Here is a 19,783-nt window from a genome sequence, read left to right on the forward strand (position 1 = left end):
ACTCATTCACAAGCTATAGCTGCTGCCATGTTCACAGCTGTAGTAGACTCTGCGCTTTTCTCTTACTTCTTGAGCAATGATATGTGGAGGGAAGACCCGCCTGGTGGGGCAGGGAAAGTAAATCTGCAGTGGGGGGGGGGGGGGGGGGGAGGTGAATTGAGAAAAGGAGAAATGGTTAGGGGGCTGATGTACATTTGCCTAGGACCCAATAGTGTTAATCTGGCCCTGGCCAGCCTTAAAATGGTTTTTACCAAGGCATTGGGGAGTGGTGTTTCTGGCCTCGGAAGGGCTGGGATGTATGGCTCACTGATGTTTTCCGTTTTTTATTTTCATTCTCCTTTTATTGTTGCAAACTCTTGCTTTGCTGTGTAATCTGAAAAAAACAGCATATCAAGATGAATAAAGAAAACTAATGTAATAGCTGTGTATTATTTTGTGGCACAACACATTTAACATATTTGTATCTGTCTCATTGTTTTTGTTCATTTCATTGTTCGTATAGGCCTTATTTTTACAATGTGTATACTTTTTCAAATAACACATGAAACAGTTTCAGCGTATGTTTGCTGTTGATTTAATAAGGCTTTGCATATTGAAGCATCTAAGTATATGAATTGATGCTGAAACATTGTAAACCCGCTAGGACATTAAGGTCAAACATCTGTTAAATTAGTTTGATCATCGGGGAATAGTGAGCATATGTTTTCTACTGCTGGCCCTACTTTGTGGAATACCTTGCCAACAGCTCCACAGCTTGAGTAATATGTCCTTTTTTGACAAGCCTTTGTAAGATCAGGAATGGTTTGAAGAATGGCATGGTGAGGGTATGCGGGGCAAATGATACTTTGCCTATAAAGTCTACTGTCATGGAGGGCTAATCAAGATATGTAATATGTTTTTGTTTTTATGTATTTAAATGTGTGTATTGTAATCCATTTAGATTTTGGTTATGCAGACTATAAATCTTTTTTAAATACAAAAATGTGTGTTAAAAAAAAAAGCCTATGCTAAAAATGAAATGACCATGACATTTTTTTTCCTGTTTCATTGTTTTTGAACATCCCTATTGCATGCTTCTGCAGACAGACAAAGTTTTCTTGCAGCATTTGTGTGTCCACATGGTGTGAGTTGCACTTGATGGCTGCAGCTCTGTTAGTTTTCTGCCTCGGGTGTTTACTTAGAAGATTAAAACATGCCTAGTAACTAAGCAGGGGAAACACCTTGACTAATTTGTTTTTCTGAAAAGCTTACCACCTTCATGGAGGGATTAGAAAATTATACACAATGCTAGGAAAAGTATCACTTTTTTCATTCATTTTTATCAAAGTAAGTGAAATATGTTTCCTTCTGTGAGTGGCCAAAATGCAGCCACGGTAATATTACCAGGGTTTGAGATTTGACTGTTGTTTCTGTCAAAGTGTTGCAGGAATTACCACTATTGTTAGCAGAATCTGTGGTACTTCAGGAGTCAAACACCACACACCAGAATGAGAGAGAAATCTTCTTTATTTGCCAGCAAACAAAGTAGGACATCAGCTCTAGGTCTCTCCTTCTCTTCAGCTCTCTGTGTCTTGTCTCTCTCGTCTCTGCTCCTTCTCTTCTTCTAACGTAAGCTGCTTCTGCTCCCAGTTATATAGGGTCCTACACCTCTCTAGCCCCCCCCTTTCTCACCAGATGGTAAAGAATAGATTGATTACCCTGTCTTGAACTAATTATTACTTACACATTACTTAAAAATATCAGTTACATAGGTTTGAGATATTTCCTAAACTGACCTATGACCTGGGGCCTCTCAAACTAGACAATGTGGCACCTATCTCTTGCATTTTATTATTATTCACATAATCCCAGTCATAGCTTAAACTGGGTTCATTGAGGGGCCAATCTTACTTAATGGCACACAGACATGGTTTATTATTACTACATTTAGCTATTCATCAAGGAGATGACTTGTCCTGACCTCTTTCACCTATTAGTTTCATACACAAAACTAGCTAGGACTGTGGATAATTCAAACCAGATGATGACCTCTTAAACTACAGACAAAGCTCACTTGAAAAGTCAGTCAAAAATGTAACACTGAATTGAAAAGATATTCTACATAGAAATAGAACTTATTAATTAAACAGAATAAAACATATTCTAAAATAAGCAGAAATCAGAATTCCTTATAAGACAAAATCTAAATTATCAAGAATATCTATATCTACTCTATCTTCTTTTAAACAGCGTTAGCCTAATCCTTTAAACTGCCTGCAAAACTGTCCAGTATGCCTTGCTTGCTGATCCCCTCGAGATTGAATGGCATCCAGATGTGGTAATTAATACCTATGAACAATCCATCACTCAAAAAGGGACAAAGAAAGTTTCATTTCTCACTGACCTTTCTAACCTCTAGTCTAGCAAAAGCTAGACTTCTGAGCAAATTAAACCCAGATGACATTCTTCCACTTTACAGGACTGAAAAGTTAAACACCAAATTAATATGATTTCTTTGCCCAGGCTGCCTCAAAAGGAAGCTTTGCAAATGTTTATTTTATAGACCATTTATAGATCATGTATCTAAAAAGGCCCTGTCAGTATGATGAGCTGACTTTCTCCACTGCAGCTTCTCTTTGCCTGCTTGTGCACACTTTCCTTCTCCCGGTATCTTCATTTGTGTAGTTGCCTCTATGGTTTGCTGGAGTGGAGTGAAGGAGTAGCCTAGTGGTTAGTGCAGTGGACTTTGATCCTAGGCAACTGAGTTCGATTCCCACTGCAGCTCCTTGTGACTCTGGGCAAGTCACTTAACCCTCCATTGCCCCTGGTACAAAATAAGTACTTGAATATATGTAAACCGCTTTGAATGCAGTTGCAAAAACCTCAGAAAGGCGGTGTATCAAGTCCCATTTCCCTTTCCCTATTCTGTCTTGGTGAAGAGGCCACGGGTGGCATGACAGATTTTTCAGAAGCAAGGCCTGAGCTCCGCCTGCCAGTTGACACTGGTGCCATGATCTTGTCTATCAGTTGTTTGTGAGCAGCAAACCAGTACAGGCAAGGATAGCATATTAGTAGGTAATGATTAGATTTATTTTATAGAAATTACTGTGGAGAAGTATGATCAGCATATCCTTGAGCAGTATTTCAGCTTGGCTGATTAGAAAGTGTTAGTTAGTCTACAGTTATGGGTGTCTTCTATTTCTATATCTGAAGAAGAAATAAATTGCTCCTGTACTTGTTCTTCTGGCCTATTAATCATGGGCAGATTCAAATATCATCACCTTACAGAGTAGAAATCCCCTCCTATTACTCACCAAACACTTATACAGGGAAATAAGGGGCTAAAATTTGTGATATTGGTGAGACAATCTATTAAACCCTTAAACATCGGGAGGAACTTTTTTTTTTTTAAGGTGGGAGTAGTTGTGCACTAAAGCCAGTTACTTAGTGGTGAGGGAATTCTACTTCAGGAAGCAGTTGTGAAAGCTTGTAGAAGCAACTACATACACAAGGACTAACACCAGCTGCTCAAACTGCAGCAGCACTTGCTTATCCACACCTACTCTAGTGGAAATCACTTTCATGCATCTTTCCTGACTCCCTTTACGATTTTACTTAAGTTAGTCACCCTGGAGGAGAAGCCACTTTGGAGGGTGCTCAGGAGACTAAGAGCTGTAACATCTGGTGGTAGAGCATGGGGTAGCGAGTCAGTGCAGTTTCCATCATGCACTGGCTTGGGGCACCCTGTGACGTCAGCTGGGCCCTACCTCCTTCGCCATTTGGAGCTGCTGTCTTGGCGTGCCTTTGGAGGAGAAGCCACTTTGGGAGGGCGCTCACCTGGAGACTGAGAGCTGTAACATCTGGCAGTAGAGCGTAAGGTACACAGGCGGTGCAGTTTCCATCAGGCACCGACTTGGGACAGCCTGTGACATCAGCTGGGCCCTATCTACTTCGCTATTTGGAGCGGCTTCTTTGGAGGAGAAGCCACTTTGGAGGATGCTCAGGAGACTAAGAGCTGTAACATCTGGTGGTAGAGCATGGGAGCACCGAGGAGCATTGAGGACTATCAAGTTTCAGGTACTTTTTTTTTCCCCCTTGAACTATTTGGTGAAGTGTAAAGCGAAGGTTAAGTTTTCTATACCTTCAGTGATTGGTCCTATGGGTAAGCATTTAGTAGTGACTGGCTCTCCTGGAGATCAGGGTTTTGAAGCCCTATCCCCTATAGAGATCTCTTTTTGAGTTTTCCAGAAAGAACTCCACTGAATCAGATGGCCACGGGATCCGAGGCAGTTCCCATTCAACTTGAGGTGATGCTTAGGGATTCTGCAGCGACTTGAGTATGTCTTTATCATGGTTGCCTTCTGTTTAAAGTTTGAAGACTCCTAGGATGTGTCAGGTACCCTGAGTTTGGCCCAGGAGATTACCTTGAAAGAGCTTTGGGACTTAAATTTGATTGTGTGTGGAAGGGTTGCTTAAGTCTGTTATTTGCAATCAGTAACCTTTTCCCAGCAAACAGTTGACAAATTTGTCAATGTTGATACTAATTTTACTTTTCTTGATAAATGTGTTTCAGGGGTTGAAGCGCAGGTGTCTACTCTTAAAGCTTCTTCCATCTCGGCAATTAAGGAATCTCAAGCAATTTATGTTAAATTAGAATTGATGGAAAATGCTAAAAGGACATGTAACTTGTGCTTTTTAAATTTCCCTTCTATATACAGTGCAAGGGTCTGGGACCAAAGAAATACATGCAGTTAACCGGAGCATGCATTTAACCGTTGTGACTCAAAGAAGCTTGGCATCTGATAAACATATGTACAGTACTGTTTATTATACGTACTGTATACAGTCTCCGTTAACTGACGTTATACAGTCTCCGTTAACTGACGTGAGGCTTACTTTAAGTAATCATAGTCCTCTGTACACTATTGTCTGAGTTCCATAGACTACGTCTGCCAGATGGTAAAAACTATCATAGCACTGACATCCAGTGGCCTCCAGATAGGCCCGCACGGTGTTGAGACTCTCCAGCGCTCTTGCAAAAGTGACAGGAGGTTGTTGAATTTCATCAGCATGTGCCTCGCTGCTCATTTCATCATCTGTTTCATCATCAGCCGTTGCCCGCATGTAGGTGCATATCTGGACATCAGTGCTGTCGTCAGCTGTTTGTAGATCGTAATCAACAGCTACGTAGTGATGAAACTCCTCTTCAGTAACACCGGCTGGGATGTCAATAGCCTGTTCATCTGACGCGTTTGCAACAGCTGCATCTGTTTCGTCCCTCTCCACATTCTTAACAAAGCTTGCCCGCTTGTAGCAGTTCACAATGGTTGCCTGTGTAACATGATTCCAGGCTTCTTTCTGTATATGTAGGGAATCCAACAGTGATATATTACGAGCCAGTTCAACAGCACGTTTATCCTTGCCAGTCAGGTCATCCATAACACTCATCAGACGACGTAGCACAAGAGCCCGATGTTTTTTGAAATTGGCTATTATGCCCTGATCCATAGGTTGGATCAGAGAGGTTGTGTTTGGTGGCAAGAAGACCACCTTGACTTTAGCGTGAAATCATCACTGTGTGCAGCACAATTATCACAAAGCAACAAAATCTGACGCTTTTGTGCCGCATTCTAGTGTCTAACTTCTTTAGTCACGGCTTCCAAATTTCCCCAGTCATCCATGAATTTGCATTAGCCTCGTATGACACAGGAAGTCGCTTAACATTCTTGAGGCAACGGGGCTGTTTGCTCTTTCCAATGACGAGTGGTTCCAACTTCTCACTCCCATCCATATTGCAGCAAAGGAGGATCGTCAGTCGGTCCTTCAACGTTTTACTTCCTGTAGTTTCGGCTTGTTTGAATGCAAGTGTTCCATCAGGAATCGCTCACCAGTAGAGACCATTTTCGTCAGCATTGAAAATGTCACGAGGTGCAAACTCGTTCATGATAGTAGGAAGAACTGAATCAACCCAATTTTCAGCACCAAAAGCCATCAGCGTCTTGTTTTTCACCATGCTGTTTCTTGAATTTTATGTTGTTCCTCTCCTTCCATCTTTCCAACTGTCCAACAGTGGCTTTGAATTCAGTTAGTCCAAGACTTTCAGCTAGCTGATTTAATTTCTCCATAAGCAGTGGACCACTGACTGGAAACTGTTTGCTCCTGAGTTGAGAAAACCACTGGAGAAGAGCATCTTCTACATTCTCAGCTTTTCCTGCCCATTTACGTTTCCTGTGTGGATTTGTATTGTTTTGCCAGTCTTCCAGAAGCTGATCTTTCTGCTTCAAGATACGTGACATTTGATTGGGATTGACACCATATTCTTTAGCAATAGATGCTTGACTCTTCTAATTTTTTAAGAACTTCTATTCGTTCAGCCAGTGTTAGTCTTTCAGTTGCGTGATGACGACGCCAGTGTAGACTCTAACAACTTTCTTTCGCTTATTCTGCCTGTGGCAGTTAACCAATGAGATTTCAAATTTATCGCCCCTTTGTCATGTGCCAATCGGCTTCCATATTCCATGCGTGTGCTTTTGCAGAGTCTTTCCTGCAGAGGAGCGGTCTTAAACCATGTATATAAGTGAATCTTGCACTTATCAGTGGTGTGCTAAACCAAAGTTTGTCCCCATAGAAATTGATGGCGCCAAAAACAGCATGCAGTTAAACAGAGCATGCGCTTATCCGATGTGCACTGTATTTGCTTTCTACAGAAATCCTTTTGAGGAAGTACCTCAAGCAAATTCTGGGTTTTTGTCTACTGCAGAAACAATTCCACTAGTTAATTATTATTTGTCAGATAAGAAACTCTATAATCTTCAAGAAGAGACATAAGGTAAGTAACCTCTGAGGTAAATCTAACTGCGATTTTGGAAGATACTCAGGATATTATAAATATAAGATCTACACTATTTGTAACTTCTCTTTGATTGTGAAAACATATTTTGGGAAAAACATCTGAGTTTCTCGGAGCAAAAGTTAAATGTTTTTCCAGATGTCTCCAGAGCCACTCTGCTTAGAAAGAAGGCCTTTTTGGCTCTGAAAGCTAGGCTGTTGGCTATGGGGGCTACTTTTTTTCTTAAATGCTGTAATGCTGCATTCCCATGTAAATACCTAAAACATGCTTAAAACATGAGAAATGATGCACTTCTGAGCTTCTTTTGGAGTTTAAATAATGTTATAAGAGGCTTGATATGTGAATATCCTTATTTACCTTTTGAATTATTTGGAAATGTGATTTCATTTTCCGTGATTTGGACTTGTTGGCATGTTTGTATTTTTATGTATTACTGTTTACTATTTTTGTGCTTTTTGCCATTGCTTGATTTTTTTGAAATTGTATCAAAAAATTTGAACATAAAGTAATAACAAAAAAGGTTAGTCACCCTTATTTTCTCTTTATCTTTGTTTCACCTTCACATATCACAGTGCTGTCTATTAAGATGTTTTATTGTGTATTGTGTTATCAGAAGTAGCATACTGTCTTGATGTATTTTTAGTTGAATATTTTTTTTAATTAAATAATTACCTGACATATTTTTGCTATGCATTACATTGGATGGACTTCAAAAGGCAGTAAATATTCAATACATTTGTCTACACATTGATCTTAATACTGTGGATCCTGACCGCAGCTGGATGTATTTTTGAGATCGGTTTTATTTTCTGTGAGCCTGCCTGAGGTTTATATAAGTTAGTACAGCAGAATCATCTGCAATAAGTACTTCATCTGTCTCCTTTGGACCATCATTATTTTTGTTGGAGTCTGTGACCCACAATGAATGATCCTTCTTCACTTGGAGTGCTGGAAACTGTATGTAAGGTTGTTGTTTTTCCGTCCCTTTTGGTTAGTTACCCCCTCCCCCCACTCCAAGAAAAAGTCAGAAATTAGGTAGAATTTGACCTTGGGCCCCAGTGGATTGGGTAGCTATGGGGAAACAACTGTTTTGTTGCTTTCAAGGTGGAGCTGAGTCACATTGGCAACTAGGAAATGTGCGCCTCATCTGTCTCTGTGGTATTTGCTTACATATAGTTTTAAATTTTAGTCTCCAGTGCTGTTTCCATTATATAGCTTTCCACAATTCCAGAACCTGTGGGATAGTTGTCCATTAACCAGCAGGTGGCGATAGAGAACTGAAAACTGAGACGAGAAATCTCTCTTGGCATCCAGTCCAATTCCTCAGTATCCTCTGTCTCCAGCATGGGGAAGGAACACACTTTTCAGCCTCTGATTCTGAGTGATTTGCCATGGTCGAAGGTTGTCTGAAGGAAGGAGCGCAAGATCTGCATTTTGCCCAACAGTACTTCAAGAAAGCTCTTTATTGATGTCCTTTGTCAGCTAAGCACTACCTTTTTTTTGCAAGAATTGTTTGCTACAGAAGATGGTGTACATGACCCCTGAGGCAGGTGCTTCATCGCCGAAACACACTGCCGTGTTGGGTCTTTTCCATGAGAGTTGCTTTATAAATAAAACTTGTTTTGACTTACATTTGCCTAGTCTGTTGGCCCACCCCTACTCCTTTCTTTTCTGTACATTATTTTTACCTAGGGTTTTTTTTCCTTGTTAAAAATAAACACCCTACGTACATTCTGTATTAGTGATATAAAACTGTAAGAAATTACAAGTTACACTTGAAATACTATATACAGAACATTATACATATAACTCCTAAAATAAGCTAAATTTCCACATATCAAAGGGATACAAAGTATATCCTCTATGAATATAGGATCCTAAGGCTGCACAACTATCTGCAGCTGTAAAAATAAAAGATCATTTGTTATACATAGTAGTAAAATGTTTTATGTAGTATTCAGTTTTTGCATGCATAATTTCATAATAGTTATAATGTAAAAATTCCAAAATATAATCAACATACCTCCAACTTGTGAAGTGTGCTTAGAACACAATTGCAAACAACTGCAGGCAGGTTAGAAGTGAAACAACTAAGAATTTCAAAGGTATGACATATAAATCTGGTATTAAAAAACAAATGTATTGCTGTCTAGCCTTGGTCATAAATTCATCCAACATTATATTTACTCATTAAATAATGCTATTGCATATCATCAGTTAAGCATATTTTTGAACCCCTCCCCCCAACCAATTATTCATGCCATAGTAAGGGACACAAGTTTTTCTAATGTCTGAAATGTATGTGATTTGTAATCCTTGTTTGTATAGAAAGCTGTCACATTGGACATAAAAATATACATATGTTTTAAGCAATGTGGAATACCCGGACATGAATAATGGGGTACAAAAAAGTAGTCTTTTCATATATGTTTGACATTAAAACATGCTTAAGTAATGATATGCAACATCCAGGCAGACACTCAACGTGGCTGGCTCTAGAACATCAGGGAGCCAAGTTTCAGTGCCCTTCAGTACATCCAAATTAAAATCTTGGACCAAATTCAGAATGAAGAAGCCCTTATGAACAATGGATCTCACATTCACATATGCATGATTCAAGCCCCTTAGCCCTCTTAAAGGGACACTCCATTATACCATTCCCTGTATTGGGAAGAACAAAAATCAGATTTCTTTGATAGAAAAGGGGACCACATTTCTGCTTATGTGAGAAAATTATAACAAGTTTTGTCATATTAACCCCTCCCACTGAATATCGAAATAAACTGTGGCCTTCCGTCTCCATCATTTATGTCCCTCCCTATTTATCCCTTATTTTTCTAGGGTCCTATCATGTTAAGAGACCTTAATGTCCTCCTAAACATAAAATCAATGAAAGGCATAAATTACTAGAAAGTCCCACAAAGCATCATGCTGAGGGGTGTGCCCCTTTGACATGTGCCTTCAGCGCAGTGCCTCAGGGCTTCAGTGTTCCTTATAGTCCCTTGTTGATGACAACATTGACCGGGACAGGACCAAAGCAAGTTGAGCACAGCTTTTAGAAAATGGAAAACATGGTAAAATCAGTTATAGTGGCTCTGAGTAACACTATAACTGATTTTACCGTGCTTTCCATTTACTCAGAGCCAGGCTAGCTACAGAAAACTTCAGGGCTTTGGCTTTTATGTGCAAAAAAAATCCTTTATAAAATTATCCCCTTTGTGTCCAACCTTAAGGCTTCCTCTGCTTCACTTCTGTTCCCTCTAAGAAGTTCTCATGGGTGAGCCACTGTGTGACAGCTACTTTCCCTAATTCCCCCTCCCATCAAATGTAGCCAGGGTGCTACTTTCTAACAGTATGGTGGTAGTTCCTGTCCTGCCTGACCCAATTCTTCATTTGACCACCAGTGGCAGTTTCTTTCCCTGCTGGGGGGGCAGCTCAGACACGGGCACCTGGTGCTAAATGTTAGATGTTTGGGAACCAGTCACCTTGGGACTCTTTCAGCCCTGAATATTGTATGTACTAAATGTAGTAATTCTGGTATTGTGGCCACATATGCTTTATTTTTATTTTTTAAAAAATTTAGATTTACTCACCTTTTCCTAATTGAAATCAAGATGAGCTATAATCGGGTACACTTGCTAATTAGATTGTAAGCTCTGGAGCAGGGACTGTCTCCATGCTCAAGTGTACAGCCCTGCATACATCTAGTAGCGCTATAGAAATAGTATTTCCCTGTCCAAGTGGACATACAATCTAAGTTATACCTGAGACAGAGAAAGGTGAATTGATTTTCTGAAGGTCTCGAGGAGAGTCAGTGGGAGAAGCAGGATTTGAACCTTGGCTCCTTAAGTTACTTTCTACAGGGACAATAAGAACAGCTGTTGAATATATTTAGATCTGCTTATATGGCCTCTATCTTTGACTTGGCTGCTCTATTGTTATGCTATGTTTTGTTAGCCATTCTGTAAGGTTAACAGATTATACTGTTGAATTGTGGTTTATAGTGATTATGTTGTGCTTTTAAATAAAATTAAAGCTGGAGTTAAGCTCATGACTGATATGTTTGGCAAACATCCTTACCCTTCCTGTAATTAGTGTAATAGTGTTGCCTGTGCCCAAGGCTTCTTTAAAAATATTTAATACAATTATATTTTTATATTCTAACAAAGATGCTGTTACTGTGGAATGCTGACTGCTTTGCACAGTACATACTGTCGATGAGGGGAAAGAATCTGCTGCTGTGCTAGTGTATATGCTTCTAGCTGTGATAAATAGAGCTGGAAAGGACTTTATTCAGAATCCTTTGAACCTGTCTGCCCGTCTTCCATTAATTTTCTGCATTAAATGACATTTAATATTGGTTTGCACAGAGTTGTTTGGAGAAGAGGTGGAAACTGCATTCAAGGCGTGTTGCGAAGGTGAAACATTTGAACTATGAACACAAAGAAATCGGTTATACTGCTGCACCAAACTGACTTCATTGAACTAAGCTTCATATTTCATTGCCTTAGCTGAGGTAAGGCATTCTGATGGACTATTTAAAAAATATTGTAATATTTCGGCTAGTGCTCCTGTTTTCTAAAGAGCCATAAGAGCGTTTTTTCCCCCCTTATTGTTTGACGTGAGATTTAAATGTTTTATTTGTTTTGTTCTACCACCAGTCTTACTTCAGTTACTATTCTCCAACCAGCCAGTTCTCTTCTGTGCATCCTGGCAGCAAGAGGGTAGATTTGCGTATTGCAGTTCTTTCTGGCCAGCAGCTGGTGCCAGAAGTTTATGGGTGTCTCGGATTTTTCTACCTTTGGAAATCTGCTTGAAGTAAGAGGCACTGGGGGACTAAGTAGGAAGGTACTTGGAGAGGAATGGTAGCCTAATGGTCAGAGCAGTGGGCAGGTTTGCCAGAGTTCATCCCACTGATGCTTCTTGTGACCTTGGGCAAGTCATTTAACCCTCCATTGTATAAAGGGACCTACCTACTTTACTTAAACTGCAACTAACCTTGAGCTAATACTGAAAAGGTATGAGCTAAATATGAGTAAATGAGTAGAGAGAAAAATGTTGAAAGTACTTGCTCACATCTCGTGTCATATGTAGCTGGTTTTTCACATAGAGAATTCAGCGTAATGTGGACATCTATGAGCTAGGACCTAGACAGCTCATGTGTTACCAAGCAACCTTCCATAGCATCCCACACATCAATCCAGAGACGCGTGGGTTACGTCCCTCTACCAGCAGGTGGAGATAGAGAACTTCAGAGGTTTACTATATGTGGACATGTGTAGTAGCCACCTTATTCTTTCTATCTAGCAGGAGGTTAGTCATAACCGTGCAGCTTTGGATTGATTAGCTTCTGGTCTGGTCCAGTAGTGCTATTGGGGTTGAGTCAGCCCAGCCGTGGGGTCTCAGTGTACACCTGGTGGCATTAGGTCCCTCCCTTCCTCCCCTCCCCACCCCCCCCATTGATCCCCTCGTAATCTGTCCTGAGGTGCTGTGCCTTTGATGGCTGAGATTTTGTCTGCTCTGGCTTAATCTCCTGCCTATTAAAAATAAAACAAAAAAACCCTGCTGCTTGAGCACAGCAAAAACAAAAAAACAAAAACAGGGTCACCTTCTCAATCTAGCACGGCAATCTAGTGGGTGGTATGAGGGGACCAGCTTTGCCTATAGCAGCGGACTCCCAAGGGGAGTGAGTACTTTTCCTATGGCGGTGCCAGCGGGAGTTTTTTTGCAGCTCCTGGTGTGAGAAACTGGGAAGCAGCATTAGGCGTTGGTTCCTCTCATCTCGTGCCGGCCTGCCAACCGCTGCACACTGGAGCCACTGTGCGGTCCAGCACAGGGAAGCGTCGTGCTTCTTCCCAGTCTGTTTTGGCCGGTGCAGGGCGATTTTCTTTGCCGTGCACCTAGGGGCGCCATCTTTTCCACTGTGCCACGGGGCAAGGCTGAGGCGCCAGCTCTCCCTTTAGAGCCTAATTTGCCACTCTGAAGAAGGGCAATGGGGCCAGGGGTGAATGACACCATATTTCTCAGTTTTTTTTGTCCCTTACTGCACAAGGCCTTGGGCTACCTTATACTCTGCACCATGGTGACTTATATCCTTCAGTGTCCTTTTCACAAAGTCACAAGCCCATAGTTACCAATTCCTCTGTGAGCAATTCTCCGATTTATATGGGAACACTCATCTCCAGGGGTCTGTGATTACTTTTTTGACCCGTCTCTCCAGAACTTCTTTGAACCCTCTTTATGGCCCAGGGTATCTTTGGAGGCATTCCAACTGTCTTCATGGCTTTGGTGACCCTTTTTCCTGTGCTTCCTTTGGTGTCCCTTCCGACTTTCGCTGAGTGTCTGGTTGTAGGATTTGGTTACAGATCTTCCCGTCGAGCTGCACCTAGTTCCGGCTCTGGCTGTCGCACTGGTCTGACTCTGGCTTTGGCTGTCCAGGGTGGCCTCCCTCCAGCGCTGTTCAGCAGTCCTGACCTACTACTATTTATCATTTCTATAGCGCTACTAGACGTACGCAGCGCTGTACACTTGAACATGAAGAGACAGTCCCTGCTCGACACAGCTTACAATCTAATTAGGACAGACAAACACGACAAACAAGAGATAAGGGAATATTAAAGTGAGGATGATAAAATAAGGGTTCTGAACAAGTGAATAAGGGTTAGGAGTTAAAAGCAGCATCAAAAAGGTGGGCTTTTAGGTTAGATTTGAAGATGGCCAGAGATGGAGCTTGATGTACCGGCTCAGGCAGTATATTCCAGGTATATGGTGCAGCAAGATAAAAGGAATGAAGTCTGGAGTTAGCAGTGGAGGAGAAGGGTGCAGATAAGAGAGATTTACCCAGTGAACGGAGTTCCCGGGGAGGAATGTAGGGAGAGATGAGAGTGGAGAGGTACTGAGGAGCTGCAGAGTGAATGCACTTATAGGTCAATAAGAGGAGTTTGAACTGTATGTGGAAACGGATAGGAAGCCAGTGAAGTGACTTGAGGAGAGGGCTAATATGAGTATGACACTGGCGAAATATTAGTCGTGCAGCAGAATTTTGAACAGATTGAAGAGGAGAGAGATGGCTAAGTGGGAGACCTGTGAGAAGCAAGTTGCAATAGTCTAAGTGAGAGGTGATAAGAGTGTGGATGAGGGTTCTGGTAGTGTGCTCAGAAAGGAAAGGGCGAATTTTGGTGATGATATAGAGAAAGAAATGACAGGTTTTAGCAGTCTGCTGAATATGTGCAGAGAAGGAGAGGGAGGAGTCGAAGATGACCCCAAGGTTACGAGCTGCTGAGACAGGAAGGATGAGAGTGTTATCCACAGAAATAGAGAATAGGGGAGGAGGAGAGGTTGGTTTAGGGGGAAAGATAAGAAGCTCAGTCTTGGTCAGGGTCATGTTTAGTTTCAGATGACGCTGAGACATCCAGGCAGCAATGTCAGACAGGCAGGCTGATACTTGGCCTGGATTTCGGCTGAGATTTCTGGTGTGGAAAGGTAGATCTGGGAGTCATCAGCGTAAGGGATTTTAGTTCATCAGTATATGGACGATTGGCTCATCCGGGCGAAGTCTTTCCAGGAGAGCTTGCAGAACACAAGCCACATGTTGGCGTTTTCTGGAGTCCCTCGGTTGGGTAGTCAGTGCACACAAGAGTCATCTTCAACCGTCTCAGACCTTAGACTATCTGAGTGTGTTTCGACACTCAGCAGGGCCGAGTGTTTCTCACTCCAGCTCGGATCCTCAAACTCCAGTCATTGATCTGGCAGTTTCTCCAGACATCTTGTCCTTCAGTACAGCTCTATCTCCAAGTCCTCGGTTCCATGGCAACGACACTAGAGGTGGTCCCTTGGTCCAGAGCTCACATGCGTTCATTCCAGAGAGGAGTCCTCTCCAGGTGGCCTCATCAGTCAGACTCCCTTTTGAGGAGGTTGCCTCTGGCAACACAGGAGCGCAGCAGCCTTTGTTGGTGGTTCAGGACTTACAGTCTGACAAAGGGAATGCCCTTGGGTCCACCACAGTGGATTGTAGTCACGATGGATGCCAGTCTGAAAGGCTGGGGGGCTCATTGTCAGAGCCAGTATGCTCGGGCTGTGGTCGCAGGAAGAAACCGTCTTTACCATCAATCTGTTGGAAACCAGAGCTATTTGTCTGGCACTTCAGGGTTTTATTCCACTACTCGAGGGTCAGCCAGTTTGCGTAATGTCAGACAACGCGATGGCAGTGACGTATGTCAATCGTCAAGGGGGCACCAGGAGTCAACAGTTGGACCAGGAGGTGGGCCAGCTTATGAGCTGGGCAGAATTGCATCTACAAGCATTGTCGGCGGCCTATGTAGCGGGAGCGGAAAATGTCCAGGCAGACTTTCTCAGTCGCAACACCGTAGATCCCAGGGAGTGGGCTCTCAGCGACGCAGTGTTCCAGTTAGTAGCGCTGGGAGTTACCAGTCATGGACCTGTTCGCCACAGCGTCCAATGCGAAGGTGCCCAGCTTCTTCAGCTGTCAGAAGGATTTGAGGGCTCTGGGGATCGATGCCCTTTTTCAGCCTTGGCCATCGGGTCTCCTTTATGCTTTTCCTCCTTGGCCTCTCTTGGGTTGTCTAATACAAAAAGTGGAGGCTCACGGGGGTCGAGTGGTTGTCATAGCTCCAGAGTGGCCTCGTCGCCCTTGGTACACAGATCTTCAGAACCTCCTTCTTGAGTACCCCCCCCCCCATCAGATTTCGAGAGGATCCCGGTCTGTTGGTACAGGTTCTGGTAGTGCATCCAGCTTGGCTCTTGAGCGGGCGCAGTTGTCTAAGACAGGTTACTCGGCCAGTATAGTGTCCACTATGCTGTGGTCCTGCCGTCGTTCCACTTCTCTCAATTATATCCGGACCTGGAGAGTGTTTGAGGCATGGTGTGCTGAGTTCAAGGTCTCTCCCTTTCGGGCTTCAGTGGCACCGATTCTAGATTTCTTGCAAATGGGTTTGGAGAAAGGTTTAGCATTATCCCCTCTCAAGGTCCAGATGGCGACCCTGTCCTGCTATAGGGGGAGGATACAGGGTAAATCGTTGGCGTCCCACCCGGATGTGCTTCGGTTCATACAGGGAGTGAGCCTTGTGCGACCTCCCACTCGGGAAATATTTCCTATGTGGGATCTTAGTTTTGGCAGCACTGTCTCATGCGCCGTTTGAGCCTTTGTCATCTTGTTCTTTGAAGGATTTGACTCAAGGTACTTTTTCTGGTCGCCGTTGCTTCGGCACAGAGGGTTTCAGAGTTGCAGGCGCTGTCGTGTAATCCCCCATTTCTGGACTTTGCCTCGGACCTAGTGGTGTTACAGCCAGTTCCTTCCTTGTCTTGTTACATATTCATGTTTGTTATTTTACCAGTTCTTGGTTCTTCCTGATCTGAAGAGCAGCATTGTCTCAAGTGCTTGGACATCCGTCAGGCACTCAAATGTTATTTGAAAGCTACAGTAGATTTTAGACAGATGGGAGCCTTTATTTGTGCTTATTGGGGGTTCCCGGAAGGGATTGGTGTTGTCGAAACCCACTTTGTCAAGGTGGCTTAAAGAGATGATTGCTTCTGTTTACATTTTGGCAGGCAAGCCTGTTCCCAAGGGGGTGAAAGCGCACACTACGAAGGGGCAGGCGACTTCATGGGCTGAGCGTTCTTTGGGTCCACCCTTAGAGATTTGCAGGGCGGCTATTTGGTCTTCGTTGCATAACTTTTCTAAGCATTACAGGTTGGGCGTACTGAGTCGTCAAGATTCAGCTTTTGAGGCGCAGGTTCTTACAGCGGGTTTGCTGGGGTCCTACCCTTGAATTTACTGCTTTGTTACTTCCCATCAGTCATTCTCTGGGCTGGTCCGGAGGGATGCTAAGGAAGGAGAAATTAGGCCTTACCTGCTAATTTGCTTTTCTTTAGTCCCTCTGGACCGGCCCAGGTCCCTCCCTGTTAGTTTTGTTTTTTCTTCACAGAAGGGTGTTTCAGAATAGCAGTGTTGTTTGTTTGCGGTTATTGGTACAGTTATTTTCTATAGTACTTAAATTTTTCTGTTGATGCCTAGTTGAGAAAGGCAATTTGTTCAGAATCCGCAGACATGTTTTTAGTCTGCGTGAACAGCTGCTCAGGCTAACTGGTGCACAGAAGGTTTCTTTCCTTTCCTGATTTGTTATGGGATACTGGTTCTTGCTAGCCAGGGCAAGGGCTCTTATTGGCTCTCTCTCATGAGTCAGAATTCTCAGTCTCCACCTGCTGGAAGGCGTGCACAATCCATCAGTCATTCGCTGGGCCGGTCTGGAGGGACTAAAGGAAAGCAAATTAGCAGGTAAGGCCTAATTTCTCCATAGAAGAATGTTGATAAATGTGTTAACAGAACTTGATGGAACTAATGTCCCCTGAACAATTTTAATTTTACTCAGCTAGGCGAAAGTGAACTGTACAGAACATTGTAGAATGATATATAGAGAGGAAACTATCAGTAAGCAAGGATTTGAAGATACTTCTGGTCATCTAGCATCTATTGGTTGCATTTGTATCCCTCATTTTCCCACCTATTTGCAGGCTCAATGTGGCTTACATAGTACCATGAAGGCAATCGCCAATTCCAGTATGACAAATACAGAGTGGTATTGTGGTAAAGTTCATGTGTGACAGACACATTAGGGAATCAAAAGGAGGAAGAGTTATTTCCAGTTCGAGCTTTAGTTTTGTTGTGTTGCAGGGTTCAGGCATTTAAGTTGGATCGTTAGGGTATGCCTTTTTGAACAAGTTAGTTTTTAGTGATTTCCGGAAGTTTAATAGGTCATACGTTGTTTTCATGGCGTTTGGTAATGCGTTCCATAGTTGGCTGCTTATATAGGAGAAGCTGGATGCACAGGTTGATTTGTATTTGAGTCCTTTGCAGCTTGGGTGGTGGAGATTTAGGTATATGTGTGTTGATCTTGTTGTGTTTCTGGTTGGTAGGTCTTTGAGGTCTGTCATGTATCCCGGGGCGTCGCCGTAGATAATTTTATGAACCAGAGTGCAGATTTTGAACGCAATATGTTCTTTGATTGGGAGCCAGTGCAGTTTTTCTCGTAGGGGTTTGGCGCTTTCGAATCTCGTTTTTCCAAATATAAGCCTGGCTGTGGTGTTTTGAGCAGTTTGGTGTTTATGATTTGTTCTTTGCATCCCGCATAGATTCCATTGCAGTAGTCTAGGTGGCTTAGTTACCATTGATTGTACCAAGCTGCGAAATATTTCCCTCGGGAAGAAAGGTTTCACTTGTTTGAGTTTCCACATTGAGTGGAACATTTTTCTTGTTGATTTCACTTGGCTCTCTAGTGTGAGGTTTCGGTCGATTGTAACTGAGAATTTTCAGGCTGTCTGAAACAGGAAGGGTCTAATCTGGGGTGTTTATATTGGTGGGTTTGTTCGTGTTGTATTGGGATGAGAGGATGAGACAGTGTGTTTTTTCTGCGTTGAGTTTTAGTTGAAATGCGTTCGCCATGAGTTCATGATGTTCAAGCAGTGTTTAATTTCATTGGTGATTTCTGTTAGATCATGTTTGTAAGGGATGTATATCGTGACATCTGCGTAAATGTAAGGGTTAAGGCCTTGGTTGGATAAGGACTTGGCTAGTGGGGTCATCATTAGGTTGAAAAGGATAGGTGAAAGTGGTGATCCTTGGGGTACTCCACAGTCTGTTTTCCATGGTGATGATATGTTCGAATGTGATTTCACTTGATATGTTCTAGTGGTTAGGAAACCCTTGATCCAACTAAGTACACTTAGTTCTACACTTATAAAACAAAAGAACTAATTGTTGTATTATAGCTTTGTTCAAACAATTATTTTCATTACTTACAGCCATAAAGAAATTGCAGATTGGGCACATTTTGAAGAATGGCTAAATCACATTCCGGATCACCAAGGTGGAGAAATAGGTAAATATTTTACTTCGTTATGCTTTAATATATTTTTGTGTTGGGAGGGGGGAGCAGGAAAAGGGGGTGAGCAAAGAAAGTAGGAGGGAAATAAAGATAAACATTTCTCCCTACAAATTAAACAAAGTGAAATCAAAGTACACATTATATAATTTTATTATTTTGTGGATGGATTTAGGACGTTTAGTACCACCTAGTAAAAGATAGAATACAGTATAGGAAATACAGTACCCTCTAGCAAACTAGATAATGGTAAAAGAAAGCTACTTGTACATAAATGATACCTTGAAAATTCTTATACTTTCTATGCTGCTGCACATTGATTTGGTTGTTTTGATATAAACTCATACTGTACATTGCATTTTCTTCATTCATATTCTTGTCAACTCAGTTGTTGGCAACCATAGCTTTAAGAACATTTTTCTCAGTCTTTTAGCCTTTGATATACTTTTATATCACCTTCCTAGTGTACAAAATTGCTTAGTGTTATACATCAAATATGAAGATATTAACTTCAAATGTACAAGGAATAGGCAACATAAAGAGACACGGTAAAAGGATGTTAAAAAAAAAAAGCCATATATAGAATGACCACTATCAGGGCCAGATTAACTCCTCCCTCTTCCTCTCCAAACACTCATAGATGGTCTTGCCAAAAACAAGTTCTAATAAATTTAGTCTATTATTCCATAAACAGATTAGGTACTTTTGTGTTGCTCTTAATAGGAAAGACTTTGCATAAAATATTAGGGGATAAAATCTATATTCTTAAATTTAATTCATCAAAATCAAACTGTACCCTTCAACCTCTATAAACCCTTATAAACTAATGTTAGTTATCAGTTAGGAATGTCGATGTTTTGGAAGCTGTTCAGGCAGCTCCCCTAGAATTAGAATCTGCTTTAAGTGAAATGGGGTTTGGTTTATGTATAGGGAAAGGGTCTAGTGCTTTGAGCATTTTGATGTCAGTTAAGAAAAGTCTAGCCCATAGCTCTGTAACTTGAGTAAGTCTCTGTGCCCCAGTACTTTGAGAACCCAGTTGAAAATAAGGTATTTTTTG

The 19,783-nt window shown here is 42.1% G+C and overlaps 1 protein-coding gene across 1 annotated transcript in view; it reads left to right on the forward strand.

Annotated features, from left to right (window-relative positions):
* Positions 1-1,140: 1,140 nt before the first annotated feature.
* Positions 1,141-19,783, forward strand: part of BCLAF3 (BCLAF1 and THRAP3 family member 3) — a 127,522-nt gene continuing 108,879 nt past the window's right edge. Inside the window, exons 1-4 of the mRNA XM_030202266.1 lie at positions 1,141-1,151; positions 7,848-7,852; positions 11,200-11,345; positions 18,647-18,723. Coding sequence (XP_030058126.1) covers positions 18,683-18,723 — 41 coding nt within the window. The 5' untranslated portion in view covers positions 1,141-1,151; positions 7,848-7,852; positions 11,200-11,345; positions 18,647-18,682. The remainder of the gene's footprint in view (positions 1,152-7,847; positions 7,853-11,199; positions 11,346-18,646; positions 18,724-19,783) is intronic.

Source organism: Microcaecilia unicolor, chromosome 4 (genome assembly GCF_901765095.1).
Source record: "Microcaecilia unicolor chromosome 4, aMicUni1.1, whole genome shotgun sequence".
NCBI classification, from domain to species: domain Eukaryota; kingdom Metazoa; phylum Chordata; class Amphibia; order Gymnophiona; family Siphonopidae; genus Microcaecilia; species Microcaecilia unicolor.